Below are 17,616 nucleotides of genomic sequence, written 5' to 3' on the forward strand. Positions count from 1 at the left end.
TTTATATCATTTTGTAATGCATCAGGAGCGGCAATGCCCATAAGGACTGCCCAGAGGGTCACCCCTTTTCACTATACCCAGAGCAGGAGATACTTTGATGTAGGAAGAAAGCTTGTTTGTTCAATCAGTGCTAACAAAAAGCCTCAGTTCAGGTTTTAAAAATAAAATTATCAACCTGATCCTTCCAGCCCCTGCATGATATCATCTAAGATAATGTGCAGTGCAAGAGCACCTTACCTACCCATGGTAGGTCTGAGGTGTTGTGAAATAATGCAAAAAATGAAACAAAACAAAACACCCTGAATAAAGTATTTCTAAGGCTAAAACCCTTGAAATTATAGGGCAGGTTTTTTTCTTCCCAGAAAAAAAAAAGCACATCAAAAGCCGAACAACAAAAAGATGTTCCCTCTCAAAACTACAGGTGAGAAAATAGAGATGTAAAATGGTCATGTATCCTCCTCGCTTAGAGACTCCCAATGCTTGTGTGCAGGGGGACAGACAGGGAGAACTGGGCATGCTGGTGTAGGAGACCCAAATTAAACACACTACCCACCACTGGGCAGGGTGTTACAGTACAGGTGTGCATCCCCAGTACAGGTGTGCAGCCATCCCCAGTACAGGTGTGCAGCCACCCAGTACAGGTGTGTACCCATCCCCAGTACAGGTGTGCAGCCTGGCACTGTGGCACTCATTGGTTCCAGTGCAAGCTGAAACTGGAAATGTCAGGACGCCCTGGGCTGTCCAGGGCTCGGGGATGAGTGCGCAGGGCTGGACAGGGTTCCAAGTGAGGGTGACCCCACACTTCTGTGTCCCTGGTCCCGGAGTCAGGGAAAGGAACTATTTCAGGCTCCAGGGGTGACTGAGCTCGTTGTAATTCAGGGCAGAAGCCAGAGGAGGAGGTGGGAAGGCCCTGGGGATAGGGTATGAGAAAGGTCAGGGATTCAAGAAATTCCACGGAAACAACAAAAGTGAGCAGGGGAAGAGGCAAGACTGCAGTGAGGCTGGGGATGGAGCACTGGGGTCCCTGTGGCCATGGAGGAGGCACAACTGGTGCCCTCAGGTCTGGATTTGGCCATCTGGGAGTCACACATGTATTTTCTTCCACAACGTCCCCAGCCTGAGGGACAGCACAACGACATGGCCCTGTCCATCAGCAGAGAGGAGCCAATGCCTGGCACAGCCACCCCTTGATATCTCATCTGGCTAAAGCCCTGTGAGAACAGATCTATTCAACTCCCACACCACCAAAGAGTGGCTCCTGGCATCCTTGACCAAAGCCAGAAGCTTAAGGAACAGGTAATGGACCTGCGCCCAAATGGGGACTTCCCTCTGAGCTGCAGCTCAGGTACAGGCACAGCCTAAACACCTCATGGTACCAGTAATGCAATATTGTGACAGCCTTTAAAAATTACACAGGAGTTTTCTAACACAAGATAAATGTCTTCTGCTTGCAGTCAGCAACACCTCTGTCGTACAGATTCCAAGAAAGGGGAGCTGTGTCCAGAGGGGTTTGTCCCAGTGTCCTCACACTAGTCCTGACTCCTTCTTCTCTTTTCTCACATCTGTTTGGTATAATAAAATAGACACAAATGCATTTTCAGCTTTAGTCACTGAGTTTTCCAACCTCTGCTGCATTTTTTGGACATTGAAGCTCATGCCACGTATGCTGCTAACACTGTCCCAAGTCCTTTTCCCAGACTATCTCACTCCCCACACACAAGCTGCGTGCCCCCTCAGTTATCTCCTGCCTGTTTGGGGTCTGGAAGATTTCTTATGCCATACTGCCACTTCTTCCCATGCCACCCACTTTGACTCAGGCAAACCTGGCACTGGAGATCTGTGCCTGTATCAGAGCCAGGGCAAACCTTGCAGCACCCTGAAAATGCCATTCTGCCCTTCCCACCGGTCCCTGTGTCCCTGCAGTCCTGGTAAAGCTTTGAGTGTTATCCTCTCTGGAATCCTCACTAGGGAAACGTGGGTTTTACAAATGTGCTCGCTTATCTGGATTATCTGGAGGGGCTTTGCATGGCAGTTTTTCAGGCTATCATATGCTTTTTCCCTAATTTCTCTGAGGACATTTTTGCTCTCGCACCAGTTGGCCACCCTAAACTGTGCCTGAGCTGTTTGTACCCCAATGACATTTTAAAAGCAAGATAATTTCTTTTAAAGGCTTTTGCCTTTGCTCTCTTAAAAATAGCTTTCTAAAATGGAACATTTTCACAGACAAAAATACCAATACTAACTGCCTTTGAGGGGACAGGCTGAATATCTCATACCACTGGTAATTAAATATCACAAAAGTCTTTAATAATTGCATGGAAGGTGCATAACACAGAAGGTATTTCATCCAAGGAAAGACCCTGGAACTTGCGGCATCATTGATGCTGAGATGGAGCTGGGATGGATTCATCTATCCAGCTGCAGCCAGCACTGTTGTCACTCACTGGTGTGGTTAAATAAGCATTTTAAATATGAGAAACTGGACATAAAGCAGAAGATACCATAGGCACAACTATGATAACCAGGGCTGGAGGTAAAGAAAAATCACAGAAGGGAACCTGCAGAGCTCAATCTGTTCATGCCCACAAGGGCTGCGAGGTGCACAGGTTGAGTTTACCACTTTCACCGCCGAAAAAGATGGGCTCTTTAATCCTGCAGGAAAAGCCTAACAAGAACAAATGACTGGAAGGTGAAGCCAGGGAAATTTGTATCAGGGAAAGAGGGACCTGATTTTTAAAGGCTGGGGCTGACGAGCCCTTGGAAGGGATTATTAAAAGCAGCACTGCCTTTGCCGATTGTTTTTAGATAAACAGTGAATACTTTTCTGGCCACTATCCCTGGGCCAAATACACCTCATTAGGCTTTATTGGTGTGCCTGGATCTGATCCATTAAGGAGTTACATACTTAGGCTTTATTGGTGTGCCTGGATCTGATCCATCAAGGAGTTCCATCCTTTACACAGCTGTTTATGACACTGAGTATCACGCACCGACACGGGTTTTGTTTCGTTTTGAAGGTAATACAAGTGCATTATCTAACCACTGCCTTTGGGACTAGTAAGGCTGAAGGGGTTAATCGCCTCTGTGACAGAGGAATCATTTTGAGTGTTGGCCAGGCAAACAGGCTGGGTTAGAAGAATGAACTATCAAAAACTGTCAGGGTATGAATAGAGTTATCATATGAATGGATGTGCCCCTGGAGATAAAGGCAGCACCGAAGACTGCCAGCGAGGCCAGCAGGGACAGGCAGAACACAGGACCCGAGCAGAACAAAGAGCGGAGGTGGCGGGATGTCTCCAGAAAACCAGCGCTCCCCAAGCCCTGCCGCCGGCACCCAGCACTGACCTGGGATGTGTGGGATGAGCTTCCACCCTTCCTGAGCATCTTTGGGGCTGGGGTTTGCTGCTGGCTTGTTGAGGGTTTTTTTGAATAAAATATTTTGCTAACCACTTTTCAGCAATCGAAAAAATAAGGAATTTTTTCCTCCCCAAAGCAATTCATCAGGTTTTCAGCTGTACTTAAATTTGGCTTCATCAGATGCATTTCCACCATCACCAAAATGGGTGCTCATTTATTGTCACTGGAAACAACCCCTTGCAATTTCAGGAAACGAGAATTCAAGGAGAATGAAAAACCTGCCAAAGTAGGTGTGTTTTGTACACAGGTGTGTTATTTTTCTGCAAATTTTGGAGGTTGATTTTCCAGAAGTTTTATAAGCTATTAATACAGGAGGGATGGAAATGAAGATGGCACCAGAAACATATCCCTGTGAGCCTACCTAAAATTATGCAAATATTTGCTTTATATCAGCATTTTGGGAGCAATCAAAAAATTAAACACCCCCAGATTTTTTTTTCACTAATGTAGCCTAAACCAGCTCCCTGTTTTAAACCAATGTTTCTCCATCCCCCATCATCAAAAGTCCATAAGCTTAAACACTCTTGTTTCCTTTCCTCAGAGACAGAGACCCCCACAACCTTTTTAAAACGGAAAAGGCGATTTCCTCTCCCTTTCAATGTCTTGCTTTTCCCACAGCCTCGACTTCGGCATTGCTGCAGAGAAGTAGGAAAGAAGCATTGAATAAACATGCAGATTAGTTTTTACCTTTTTTTCTGTTTGAGCAGAGGGGCAATTAATGAGATTACAATGAGAGATTAGCGGGAGAGACCCCCATGAACCCTTCCTGTGGCCCCCGTTTCTGCGGCGCAGCAAGCGGCTGGGCTTTCCCAAGGATTCTGGTGCTTTCCCGCACCCCATCCCTGTTGAGTGGAGGAACAAAACCCCATCACTGTGGTACAAGGAAAAGATGAGCATCCTCTCCTCGGCTCAGCATCCTCCCCTATATGTCACCCCATCCCCATCACCTGCTGTTTGGCTCAGCCAGCCCTATGTGCCCCAAAAAGCTGGGGGAAATGTCCCCAAATCCCTCTCCCCTGCTTCACCAGGTCCCCACATGGAGCTCTCCAAGCTCACCCACGGGCCACGGGGTCCATGTTGTGATGGGGAGGAAAGTCACCCGTCTCATGGACGGAGGGCAGAGCTGAGCTGGGGGCACCACCTGGGAGGGAGTAGACCCCCAGCAGCAGCATTTGAAGTGCCATTTTTTGACAGAAAATACAATTTTGTTACCCCCCACCCAAGTTCCAAATGTGGTGATTTCTGCTTGTCTGATTTTCTTTCAATTTAATGAAAATATTTTGTATTTTATTATTTAACTTCAATTTGTGCTATAATATAAAATACCCGCTTTCATATTTTCACATATGCAACTCCATCTGCAATAGTGTAAATATTTTTAGTCTCTCATACTTCATATTATTGAAATATCTTATATTGAAATATTATATATATCGAAAATAATTTTTCTACCTCCCTGCTCTAAAGCAATTTAATAATTTCAGACAATTCTTTTTTCAGTACTCCAAATAAAAATCTTCCACATCCTGCAAATTTTTACCCCTCTTTAAAAAAAATCTGAGTTTTGGCTTTCAATGCATTTCGCAATGGCTGCCGTGCTGAAATGGGGGATTTCCCATGGAATAGCGATTCCCTTTTCCTCTTATTTCTCAGACACGCCTGCACACAAGACTGAAAGGAATAAAAAAATATAAGCTTAAAACTTCTTGGAACAAATATTTCAGGAAAGAGAAAGGCACTGGGAGCTCTTGGCAAGTAAAAAAACTAGGGTTGAAGCTGGTTTTTTAAACAGGTTAATACATGTTTTTATACACCAACTGCCTCCCAATACATGCATGCAGAGTGTAGCACACCGTGGCCTGAAATTTGCTTTGTGGTTGTAATTTTCTACCTTGTAGTTCCCAAACCAGCACTGGGTTTGCTCGGCAGCACAGCCAGAAATGCAGGGCACGGAGAGGCTGTGGGAGCAGGCAGAGATGATGGGCAGCCAGGCTACACCCTCACACCGTGCCCGTAGCCTCCACACGCTCTGGGATGGGCAGCCAAGCCTGGCACAACTGGAGGGTGGCATGCACCAAGGTTGGGCTCTACTCTGCAACATCTCCCACATTTCCAGTCCCATCCCATGCCAGGGTGCTCAACAACCGCCACCACAGCCGATCTAGTGCGGACGCTGCTCCCAGCCCTTCCCAACACTGGCGCACTGGGGACTGGCAGAGCCCACAGCCACATCCCAGCTCCACTGCTTATGTTGCAGACCTGGCTGGCACTGAGTGCCCCATGCCAGGGCACAGCAGAGCCCCAGGATCCGCGCGGCCACGAGCATCATTGTGGTGGTGGATGGAGCACCAGTCGATTTCTGCAGGCTCCCACACCTTTTCTTGATGCCATTCAGTGCCTCCTGTCTGGTCTAATTGAGATCCAGACTGCTTGGTCTGCCCCAGAGCCCAGCATATCCCCAGCCCTGTGCAACCTCCTGACCAAGGCTGTGATTGAGGATAGCTTTCTTTTCCAACAAATCTTGTGGGAAAGCCAGGTCTGTCCCAGCTGGCGACAGGCAGACAGCAGTGCAGGGCCTGGCTGTCCATGCAGACACCATAAAGCCCAACTCAGCATCCAGCGATCTCCTCCGTAGAGTACAGCAAGGAGCCCCTTGCCTCACTTGTCAGTGCCCAGCATGCGCCAAGTCCAGGCAGGGCTGTTTGGCTTTGCGGGGCTGCAGCACTGAGAGCCTGGCGCTGCACAGGCAGCATCCTGCACCACTCCCTGCCCGGGGCATGGGGCAAAGGGCAGCTGCTGCATCCCAGAGCAAAGACCAAGCAAAGGCTAGGAGAGTCGGGGTGCTGGGGCCCCATTCTGCACCGTCACAGCCCATCCCCAGTAGTGAGACCCCAATGCATCCCCCTGTGTGGGCAGCAAAGCAGATGGGAAAAGGAGCAGGAAGAAGGCCAGGAAGTAGGCATTTGGCAGAAAACAGAGTTAGGACCAGCAAATAGCTGGAAATTGGGGAAAAAGCGAGGAAAATGCTAGTGGGTGTTGGATGATGGCAGTAAGCACAAGGACCCAACCCAGCAGGGTTCTTCAAAGTGCACGAGGCACAGGGGTGGCAGCCCTTGGGCCCCGGTGTGCTGGAAGGATGGCAGAGATGCAGGGGCAGGAGAAGGGAGAGATCCCACCACCTCCATGGGGCAGGGACACCGGCCCCAGGGCTCACTGCAGAGCCTGTGCCGTGCTGGCCGTGGTTCTCAAGCACAGCAGAAGGGAGGAAGGATGCTGCTGCCGGTGCCAAGGACATGCTCGGGAGCGGGAACAGCAGATCCCTGGCGATGAAGATCAGCAGACCTGGGAAGCAGCCGTGCCGCCGCTGCCAGCACAGAGGGAGACAGGCGAGCGGGTGGGTGGCAGGAGCAGCACTGCCGAAACCCAGGGGGGCCTGGAATACTGGAGCAGGGACACGGACGAGGGCCGGGGATGAGGGCAGCCGGCAGCTGGGTAGAGTGGCTGGCTGGGGAGAGCAGGCCTGACGTGGCTGACACCAAGATGTCGGGAGAGGATCCTCAGCTGCGTCCCTGCTTCCTACTTCAGAAGTTTCCAGCCCTTTCTCTCACGAGAAGTTTCCCACCTGAATGCTCTTTCCAGCTCCCCTCATCCTCCACACACCTTCCTGTGCCCACCCACTCGCTCCATCACAGCCCATGCTGCTCAGCCAACACGCCCGGCCCCGCACTGCTGCCAGCTCCAGTGATGGGGATCGCCATGGCTGAGCTGGTGCCGGTGTCCCTGTCCTCTCTGCAGCCACCCCTGCATGCTGCAGCAGAGCCTGGGCAGAGGAGGGAGGCAGAGCTGCCGGCATTGCTGCAGAGTCGGGTTCTCCTGACCAGCTCCGAAGTTTTGCCTCTGGTGCAAAAGCTCCAGGATTAGCAAACTCAGGCAGGCAGGAACCTGGAGCTGCACTCCCCTGGGAGCACAGAGAAGCAAAGCTCGGCAGGGCTGAGCCCATGTGGGTGCATCCAAACAGCCACAGCGATCCCGCGAGTGCCCCTAACGCTGCCCCGTCACGCCAGGGCCACCCCGGTTCCTACCTTCGCTGCTGGTGGCCGAGAGGCAGGCAGCCAAGGTTATGACGATGGAGAGCGAGGATGTCAGATCCTCCTGTGCCCATGCCATGGTCCGGCGGGGGCCACCAGCGCAGGGCCACCTCGGTTGTCCCAGCACCTCTGCGAGCGAGCTACCTCTGCCCAGAGCTCCGGCAGTGGCCGGTAATGCAAAGGCACTTTGCGCACATTGCTCGCAGCCACACGGGCGGGCGGCAGGGAGGGAGCAGCCTGCCCGTCACCGCTCGCAAGCCAATGGGCTGGGTGGGCTCTGCAGCGAGCCCCCCTCTCCGCGCCACACGCGCTCGCTGTGCCCAGAGCCAGCGCCTGGCCTCGGGCTCCCGCTCCCCGCTGTCCCGCACCCCCCGCCCTCGGGGAGCTCCGACAGCCCCCGCTGCACCTTGTGCCCCCCATCCCGCTCCGCTCTCCTCACCGGCCGCGGCCAGAGACAAACTTGCAGCGCTGAGGGGAGCCCTGCACTCGGCCGGGGTCAGGTGTGAAGGGGATGGGGTTACACGTCCCTCCCGGTGTGCAAGGAGAGGAAAACCCCTTGTAACTGCTGCCCTTGCTTGTCTGTAGGAGACAGGTAGGACACCCCCATCCCGATGCTTTCCGTGCCACATCATTCTGGGACAGACACTGCTCACAATTGACCTGTGGCAGTGGGAGCAGGGGACAGCACACGGGGCTCACAACGCACTGTTTACTGTCACCTGACGGAGGGTCAACCCTCTCCAAAGCAGTTTGGGAAGACACAGCAATTGTGCCAAGGCAGAAAGGCTGGGCACTGGGCAAGGGTGTCCTGGGACAGGCTCCTGGGATTACCTAGGAAACACAAAGCATCCTTCCACAGCCTCTGCATCCCTCTTGCTTGGAGCCACCAGAATTGCCAAGCCAGGTGAGTACCTTGCTCAGCATTAGACACTCGACATCTGTCAACAGACCCCCTACAGCCACTACTGCTTCCCCATCTAAATGCTGAACAATCATTAATATCTGCCCGTGGTAACCACAGATGCTGACTCCCATCTACGCCACGTGCAGTGACTTATTTGCTCCTTCATGCACTCGTGGCCAGCGCATTGTGACTGCAGCTCTGCCCTGCCCCAGGAACTACCCGTGGGCAAGGCACACAGGGCAGGATAGGCATCTCTTCTGTTGTCTGTCAGGCCATCCCTTGGAAATGGAGATTTGCTCAGTGGCGACAGGGAGGAGAGGGGCTGTTGCACACCCTCCATTCCACTCTGTGTACCCTGTATGTTCCCTGGAGATGCTAGACCCCATGCTGGGGCACCCCATGGTGCTACCAGCAGCTTTCTGCCTGGAGGAGTGAGAAGAGCTCCCTGCCCGCCTCCCAGCGTGTAGTGGTAACAATTTCTCATTCAGAATGGATGAGGGCTGTTACCTGCAGGGATGGGTCTGCACCACTCATCACCAGGACCTGGGAACAGCACAGAACCTCAGGTCCCTCCAGGCTGTGTACCCTGCCTGCCTGGGAAGCAGTCAGTGCAGAGACAGTGCTAGAGAGATCCTGTCATCAGCAGTATCACAGGATGGGCTCGCAGAGTGGCTCAGGCAGGGACACAGCTGTGCCTCAGAGGACACCAGACACTCCCAGGGCAGCCGTCAGAGGCCGAGTGGGGCTGTCAGGTGACAGGTACAGCTACACAGGGGACTTTGCAGTGGACCTTGGAGCAGAGGTGAGGGCTGATGGCCTCCAAAATCACAGCAAGCCACCAGGAAACCCCTCATGATGCCACAGTAGTTGCACCCCTGCAGCTGGTGGGAAAGCAAATTTTCTGCCAGCTATCACATTGCTACTCTGACCCAGACATTTCCATTTGCTGAAAGGGCTTGTCACAGCTCAGTGCTGGATCATTCAGCTCTCTGTCCCACAGTGCCCAAGCAGAGCCAGGCATTCCAGAGGGATGATATTCACACTGCCACCATCTGCCTGGCTCTTTTGAAACCCCCCTGCAGAGTTACGTCCAACTCTGGTGCTCATCTGGAGAAGATAAGGCTCTGGGGAGTCCTTTTAGCCCCTTCCAGGGCCTAAAGGGGCTCCAGAAAATGGACTTTGGACAAGGGATGGAGGTATAAGGGGAAATGGCTTCACACTTATACAGGGCAGGGATGGATGGGATGTTGGGAAGAAAATCCTCCCTGTGAGGGTGGTGAGGCCCTGGCGCAGGGTGCCCAGAGAAGCTGTGGCTGTCCCATCCCTGGGAGTGTTCAAGGCCAGGCTGGGTAGGCTTGGAGCAACACGGTCTGTTGGATATGGGGTGGAATGAGATGGTCTTTAAGGTCCCTTCCAACACAAAGAATTCTATGATTCTGTGATCTCAGTCCCAAACTCTGGAAAAAGCTCTGGGGAGGCAGAAGCCAGCTTTGGCCTTCCAGCACTGAGTGATTCCACTCCCAGTGCCATGCCCCTAACCCTGCAGACCTTCAGCACATCCCAGCTACCCACATGGGCTCTCTAGTCCCCTGGTGCCCTCCCAGCCCCATGTGTGACAGGACTGTGGGTCCTCTGGGTCTTGCAAAGGGGCCAAGAGCCAGCAGCCATTGCACGTCCCCCCAGGTTTGGGTTTGCTGTGCTCCAGGACTGCAGAGAAGCTGTGCTGGCTGTTATACACTGTAAAGCAGCTTTGCAGGAGCCAAGACACAGCCACACCAGAAATGCCCTGAAATCCCTGCCAGGGAATGGGAGGCCTCTCAGATACACTGTCAGCTCTGGGGAGAGGGGATGGGTGTAATGGGATGCCTGCAAGCAGAGGTGGGTGCAGCAGGGAGTGGGGTCAGTGTGAACTCTGTACCACAACACAGTGCACACACGCTGGGCACAGACGGGCTGTAGGGGTAGGGGCAGACATTCTGCTTTCCCTGGACACTTGGTTTCATGGTCAGGATGTGCCCTGAGTGTGTAATCAATGCATGTGCATTGAGGCTGGGCACTGTCAGGGGTGCTGGAGCTAGTACAGGATCAAACACTTTTGGGATGCTCCTGGCTGGGAATGCAGACCCCTTCCACACCAGGATGCATGTGCAGCCACAAGGGGTGGTCACAAGGCATCCCAGGAACCCCAAAGAGAGCAGGAAACAGAAGCATGGAGGGCATCACACCAGGATCCCTGTCCCTCTCCCCACCTGCAGCTCTCCCCAGGCTCCCATTCAGCTATCTCTGGCCTGAGCCCAGCTGCCTCCCCCTTCTTGCTGAGTGCTGCTGCCTCCTCTCCTTGATGAGTCTCTTGCCACGTCCCTCAGCCATGGTCCTGCACCTGGCTGTCACTGAGATGGGGAGGATATTTATAGATGCAGCAGAGAGAGGAGAGTGCAGCTCAGACAGACAGATCAGCAAAGGAGGGAAGCAAGCCTGGGTTTACCCCTTTTAGCAGCACCCAGCTCACTGTGCATTTACCAGGGAGGCCACAGCCTCCTTGTTAACTCGGTAGCTCTAACCTGAGTGGTTGTTGCCCTTTGCATCCAGCTTTGCACCCAGGGATTGCCCATTGCAGCCCTGAAAGAGCAAATCTGTGCCTGGACTAAGGAGAGCAGCCCTGTCTCTGGTGTTCCAGCACTTCTCCAGCACGTCCAGGCACTTCTGCTCTCCTGTAGCATCTGCAGGGCCACGTGCCTTAGGGTCAAGGCTGGTGGAGGCACTACTGGCAGTCATCAAGGGAATGGGACCATCCCCACACCCATGTCACTCTGTGCTGGAACACCAGCAGAGCCAGGACTCTCTGCTCCAACCCCTGTGGAGAAGGAGATGCTTAGCACAGGGACAGAGCCATGGTGCAGGTCTCCATAACCCCTGACACCTCTTCATCCATCTGTCCCCCGCTGTACATCCCTTTCTGAGAAGGAGGAGACAGGATGGGACGTGGTGCCCTCGCCCAAACCCAGTGCACTTCCCGCTCATCAGGTGTCTGCAGAAGGACAAGGATGAGCTGTGTATGTCCCTGAGCAGTAACAACACTGCACAGAGGTCCAGGATCTTCCCAGAAAAGCACTGATCATTGTTGGTAGGGGGACAGGACTCCTGGGGGACTTTCTCCACCCAAATAGCCTTAAAGTATGTTCCATCCACATCTTGACCAGGCAACAGCCCTGAATCCAAGGAGCTTTAAAACCTGAGGTTTAAGAAGTCAGATTCCTACTGCCTTCCCCCCCTATCCTGAGCCCTCCATTCTGACTCTACAGCAGAGCCCCAGAGGTCACAGGACAGAAGGGGGGTGCTGGACCCATGCAGGTGGGACATACCCCTCTACACTTCTGGTGGCTGTGGCATCCCCCAGTAAAGTTTACATTTGATGCCCCAGCCTGAGCTGTCAGCAGGAATTCTCAGGGAGCTCCAGTGTGGCCCATGTAAGGATGCCAATGGACAGCCCTTTAAACGGGCATCTGCTGCATAAACATGCTGACAAGTTCTCTACATGCATATAACAATTCATCTGAAGCAATCTGGGTGTTAAATCACTGTAATTCCTTGTGCTGTGTCAAGGCTGGGACAGATTGCTCAACTGCAAGGCTGAGGATCACAGAGACCATGTCTCACCTCTTCCCTGCCTCCTGGGCAGACTCTGGCTTTTTTCCCTTTCCAGTGCCTTGGGGTTGTACTTTTCCTAATGTGCCAAGATCCTTTTTCAGCCAGGCACCTTCCCTGCTTGCCCAGTCCTCCCTGGGGTTCACCAGTACTCCCATCATTGCCTGGCCTCCTACCCAGGGAAGCAGCCATTCAGCCAGGACCTTTCATGAGATGCCATGGCTGAAGATCGCCTCCAGTCCTTCAGCACAGCCAGGTGGAGGGTGCTGCTCCCTCCTCATTATCACAAGCAGGTGCCCAGGTTGTTCCATTAATGCCAGCAGAGAGGGCCAGCCCTTGGCATCACTCGTGATGAGGTACGACTGTGGGAACCACTGGCCAGCTGAGCAATCAGCACACAATTAATTCAGGTCAAGGCTGGGGAGGCTGGGCATGCCTCTCCTTGTCATTATCAGAAATGCTGGGCATTAATATCCTTTATATTAAAAAAAATAATCTCATCATAATTTTTCCTCATTGAAAGAGACAGTTTGGAACTGGAATTGAGACAAACACAAGCCAGGAGAACCAGCTGCAGAAGGGGAGAGTTTAAGAAAGGTCTTTTGGTAATATCCATCGTTCCCTTATCAGTGAGGATATTAAATGTATTGAAATGCTAAGCAGCTCTTTAAGGGCTGTCTCTGATTTTCATTAAACAAGCAGAGGATGAGCAGGAGGGAAGGTGATGCAGCACTGTTCTCTCTAAGAAATTCTGATTGCTGGATATTAACAGCATTAGTCCTTTTATCCGAGAGCGCCAGGGTTGCACTTGCCTTCTTGCCTATTCTGTGTCTTGCTGAAGTGGAGCTAAGTCTCTGCTGTCTAACATGGGCACACAGTGGCTTTGGAGCTGTTAGAACCGGGGCTGTACAGAGATGCACAGCAAGAGTCTCCCAGGGATCATGAGTTGGGTCCCTGTATATCCCAGCCCCACCATGTTCCTACTGCCCAAAAGGAAATGTTAGCTCATGCCTTGGCAGGGCAGTCTGGTCTTGAGAGGAGATGGGGATGAGCAGTCAGAAGTTTAAACCAAGTGAAATCACCCCAACAGCCCCAGGCCCAAGGTGGAAGCATCACTGAGGGATGGTGAGGGAATGGGCTACACCCTTGAAATGTTTCTGGCATTGAGTCCTGGTGATCCCCAGACATCTCCAAGCATGGAGAAAAATGCTCCTGTGTCATGCTTGAAGGGAGGCCTGGGGAACACACAGTGCTGTAATGACTCCAGAGACCATCCCTCAGCTTCCCAAATGGGGACATTGCCATGGGAATGTTGGAGGGAACCACCACAGCATGCAGTGCTACACCATGGGTCAGCAGCAGGGCTGGGGCCACACAGGGCCACAGCAGAGGGGTTGGGGTGCTCTGCAGAGCAGAGCCTGTCTGCAATGCTGGCATGGCCAGCTGAGCACTTGCAGGAGCTCCAGCCAAAACTGCAGCTCTGACACCCAGGCAGGGCTGCGACAGCCTCTGGTACTTTGCTGGCTGAAGAAGCGGAGGTGTAATACAATCAAGTCCAACCACTTCAAAGACACATCACAAAACAAAGGCCATGAATTAGGTGCTAAAATGGCACAAGTGCCACAAGTACACCTCAGCACTCTTAATATCTTTTCTTTCCCTTCCAGTTTCTAACCTTGGCACGCCCCTGGCTCTGCTCTGAGTGGTCATAGAGGCCAAAGGCTCTGCTGCTATAACCACAGGCCTCCAGGAGCTGGGGCTTGACAGCACCTGAAAATAACAAGGCTGCCCATGGCATTTGTGAGAGATAGCAGCTGTGGAGGAAGGCAGGCAACCCCCATCCAGTGTACATGCATTTGGAAAAGAAAGGGACACAGGGACAGCCCCAGAGCTCCCTAGAGAAGAGCTGGTACAAACAAACAGAAATTAGCTGGAGCTAATAAAACAGGGGCTGCCACAAGCCCAGGCATGTGTTTAACCCCAGTCTCCAGAGCCCAGCAGCTCCGATATTGCCAAAGGGAACGGCTTTGTGGGCTAAGCAGGTGGTTTGAAATGCTCAGGCTTTGGGAAAACACAGGGTCCCTGCAGGACAGCTGGAATCTGCAACCCAGCTCACTACGCCTCCCACACAGGACCCTGGCATCACCCTGCTCTGGGCCATTCCCTCTTGCGCCTTTGGACCCAGCTTGTGCGTCTTTCCTCCCAATTTATTCCACACTTATCTTCACTCCCTTCTGTCCTTGCTCTTTCTTTTCTTGTGCATGGTTTGTTCTGTCCTGTCTCTGAGGCTTTATCCCACATGGGCAGATGAACAGCTTTGTGCCTGCCAGATGGCTGTGGCACCTCCGTCCCCATCCCCTGCCACCCATCACTGCCTCCTCTGTTCACAGACCTGGTCACTGCTTCCAGAGAATCCCAGAATAGTTTGGGTTGGGAGGGACCTTAAAGCTCATCTTGTTCCAATCCCCTGCCATGGGCAGGGAAACCTTCCCCTAGACTGAGTTGCTCAGAGGTTGCTTTGCTCCCAGCTCAAGCTCACCCTGCCTGCACCATCAGGCTTCTCCAGCAGCAATGAGACAAGTGTTCTCCAAGGCACCCAAAACTCCTGATATTTGTGCCATGGGATACAAATCCTCCACAGGAATCAAATGGGGCACTCCCATAGTTGCTTCTTCTTCTGGTTTCTTGACCAAAATTTTTCAGACACTGTCATGAGATAGAAAGGAAAGCAGGACAACAGCACCAGTCACCTTTAGAGTCCTGCAGCCCTGCATTGGAAGTACATTACAGCAAGAGTCACCCTCTGGCATTTCCAGTCCCTGCAATCCCAAGCTAAGGATCTCTGTTTGGCCCCACATCACTGGTGCTAAGGGGCAAAGACACAAGAGAGGCAGAAAATACCTCCAGCCCTATCTCAGGTGACCCTTGCACAGCCAAGAGAATGCTCTGATGCTGTTGAAACTGTCAGCTTCACTTCAAGCACATTGTTTCTGCTGGAAGTGGAAATTTCAAAGAGACTTAATTACAGAGCTGGGCAGACCCAGACATAATCCTTTTGAAAGCTGACAATGAGATGCTGTCCAAAAATAATTTTGATGCTACAAAAATATCCAAACAAAGCTGCATTTAAAATGGGATGAGTAATGGGGAAACAATAGCAAAACATATGGGAGCACCCACAGCAACCTCAGAGCCCAGGCAGGATTTCCCTGTGCAGAGGGAGGTACTGGTCAGGCAGGAGCTGCTCCTACAGAGTGGTACCCAGATCCTACTTACCTGGACTGTGCTTTTCCAGAGCTCTGTCTGTGCTGTCTGCCACTTCAGGGAATTTGGGAAGAGGCCAACAGCATGCAAAGGTGGGGCTGGCAATGGTAAAGGACAGTCCAAAACCACAATTTTCCCCTCTGGTTTTGGTTACATATCCTGGGATCCCCAGCTGCAGCTTCAGGTTTAATATTTGCTCTGTCCAATGACAAAGTTCAGCTGTAGCAGGGACCTATGCCACCACCTGGGCCTATTTATTACCTAGCATAGGTCTCTGTGTATGCAGTGTGCAGCCAGCCTCCTGCCCAGTAGCATTTCTTCATGTGGGATGTTGGATGCAGGAATACTTAGGAAGAACTAGAGCTATGCACCAAGCCCTGGCTATTGCAGAGTTATAAATAACCAGGTTACCTTGAGTAACCTTTCAGAGTTGCAGCCTAATTTCTTCAAACATCCACCCCTCCACCTCATGTCACTGAGATTTAACTCCCTGTGGGGTGTGAGGGGTCAGTGAAAAGCCCTTCATCAGTTCAAGAAGAAGATGAAAAAACAAATTGAAATTTCATAAAGAAAGTGTATTCAATTAATGCTGTCTCAGGAAATAATTAACAGATTCACTTGGAAATTGTCCAGAATATAACCTGTGTTTTAACAGAAGATGGAAAAGGGTAAGGGAAGACACATGTAGTTCACACTGTTAGGACTCAGGTCTGGGACTCAGATGTGGACAAAGCCCAGCCTTCAGCCTGGAGCTGAGCTTTTGCTGCCCCACAGAAGCACCGTGTGTGACCAGAGGCAGGGGAGAAGCCACAGTCTCCTCTGGAGCCTTGCCTCCCCAGGCCAGCAGGAGGCTGTTTGCTGCTCCCAAAGGTCAGTGCAAGCAGTCCCAGCTGCACAGAGGAGCCAGGAGCTGCTGAGCAGTCACAGAAGCCGAGGCTGGCAGCATCTGGCACCACCAGCTGCCACCCCACAGCCTCCTCACTGCCAAACCTGCCACCACAGCTCCAGCATTAGAGACCAGCTCTGCCCCTGGAGACACTTCAAGGGCTCGACCAAACTGTGTTGTATTGCTGCCTGCTCAGCTGAAGGCAGTGGGAGCGGCAGCCAAGTCAGAAGCAAGGGGTCACACTGCCAGATTCTGGCAGCACTTTTCCCCATGCCACGTTTTCAAACATTGTGAGATTTTCCTAGCCTGCAGCATGGGGGAAGTTTATTTCTCCCCTGGTCTGGGAAATTTGGGCTAAATTGAAGTCAAGTGACTTCAGATGAGAATGTCATCAAACTCCAGATATTGCAAGGCCTGAGATGAAATGCCCAGGAATAAGAAGGACAGACACTCCTCAGTCATCTTCCTCTTGCTCTGACTGACAGCAAGCTGTCTCTAATTTTTAAATACATACATTTTTTCCCATTCTGTCTTTGGAAACAGTCTCTCCATAAGGCAAAATGAACAGAGCTCCAGAGTTGATTTAGTCACTCCAGCTTTCCCCATGGCTGTTCTCCTCTCCAGTACCCCATCCCAAGGACACTGCAGCAAAGCTCCTCACTCACTGCCAGCAACCCTGACACAGGCCCTATTGTGCTGTGTGAGGTCCCATGGGGCACCAGGCACTGGCAAAAGCCACCCAAGGCTTTGGTCTGCCTACAAGGCAAGACTGTCTCCCTCTTAGGCACCTCAGTCCACCAAGGCAGCACCCCTAGGTCCATGCCTTCTTTCTAAGCTCTTATTGAAAATATTTCTCAACAGCATAGTAATTCTCCTTCCCAACAGCGTGTCTGGGGTCTTGAGGTGCCCTAATTTAGCAATAGGCTCCCTTTGAAGGCAGCTCTGCTGTCAGTTGCACTTCTGACCGTGTCATGCCCTGAGGGTCTCTCATCCCAATCTAGCCACCGAAAGCTTTGCAGTAGACTCCATGCCCCGTGTTTCTGTCATCTGGATATGCAGGAGGACATTCCCTAACACATTTAATTCCTTTGGTCCTCCAGTTACAGCACTCAGGTGCTGATGTTAGCAGAAATAGTTTTTTATCTGGTCAGTGGCACACTCAGGTGATGTTCACACATAGCAGAGACAAGTCTCTTCACCACTCTCAGAGTAGCTCCTTCTGTAGAGATACTTTCTGTTTTGCTCTCAAATATCTGTATTCAAAGTAAAGCTAGTTGCCTTGACCTGGATATTTAGAGTCCGTTTGCCTTCTGCAGCAGCTCTTTCCCTCACTGCTTTGAAGAACTCATCTGAGCTAATAGCATGGGCAATTTCGTCTTTATCCTCCCCGTGCATCTGCTGGTGCTCACAGG

The 17,616-nt window shown here is 51.9% G+C and overlaps 1 protein-coding gene across 1 annotated transcript in view; it reads right to left on the reverse strand.

Annotated features, from left to right (window-relative positions):
- Positions 1-7,606, reverse strand: part of EPHA8 (EPH receptor A8) — a 54,322-nt gene extending 46,716 nt beyond the window's left edge. Inside the window, exon 1 of the mRNA XM_036396378.1 lies at positions 7,500-7,606. Coding sequence (XP_036252271.1) covers positions 7,500-7,584 — 85 coding nt within the window. The 5' untranslated portion in view covers positions 7,585-7,606. The remainder of the gene's footprint in view (positions 1-7,499) is intronic.
- Positions 7,607-17,616: the final 10,010 nt, after the last annotated feature.

Source organism: Molothrus ater, chromosome 23 (genome assembly GCF_012460135.2).
Source record: "Molothrus ater isolate BHLD 08-10-18 breed brown headed cowbird chromosome 23, BPBGC_Mater_1.1, whole genome shotgun sequence".
NCBI lineage: Eukaryota > Metazoa > Chordata > Aves > Passeriformes > Icteridae > Molothrus > Molothrus ater.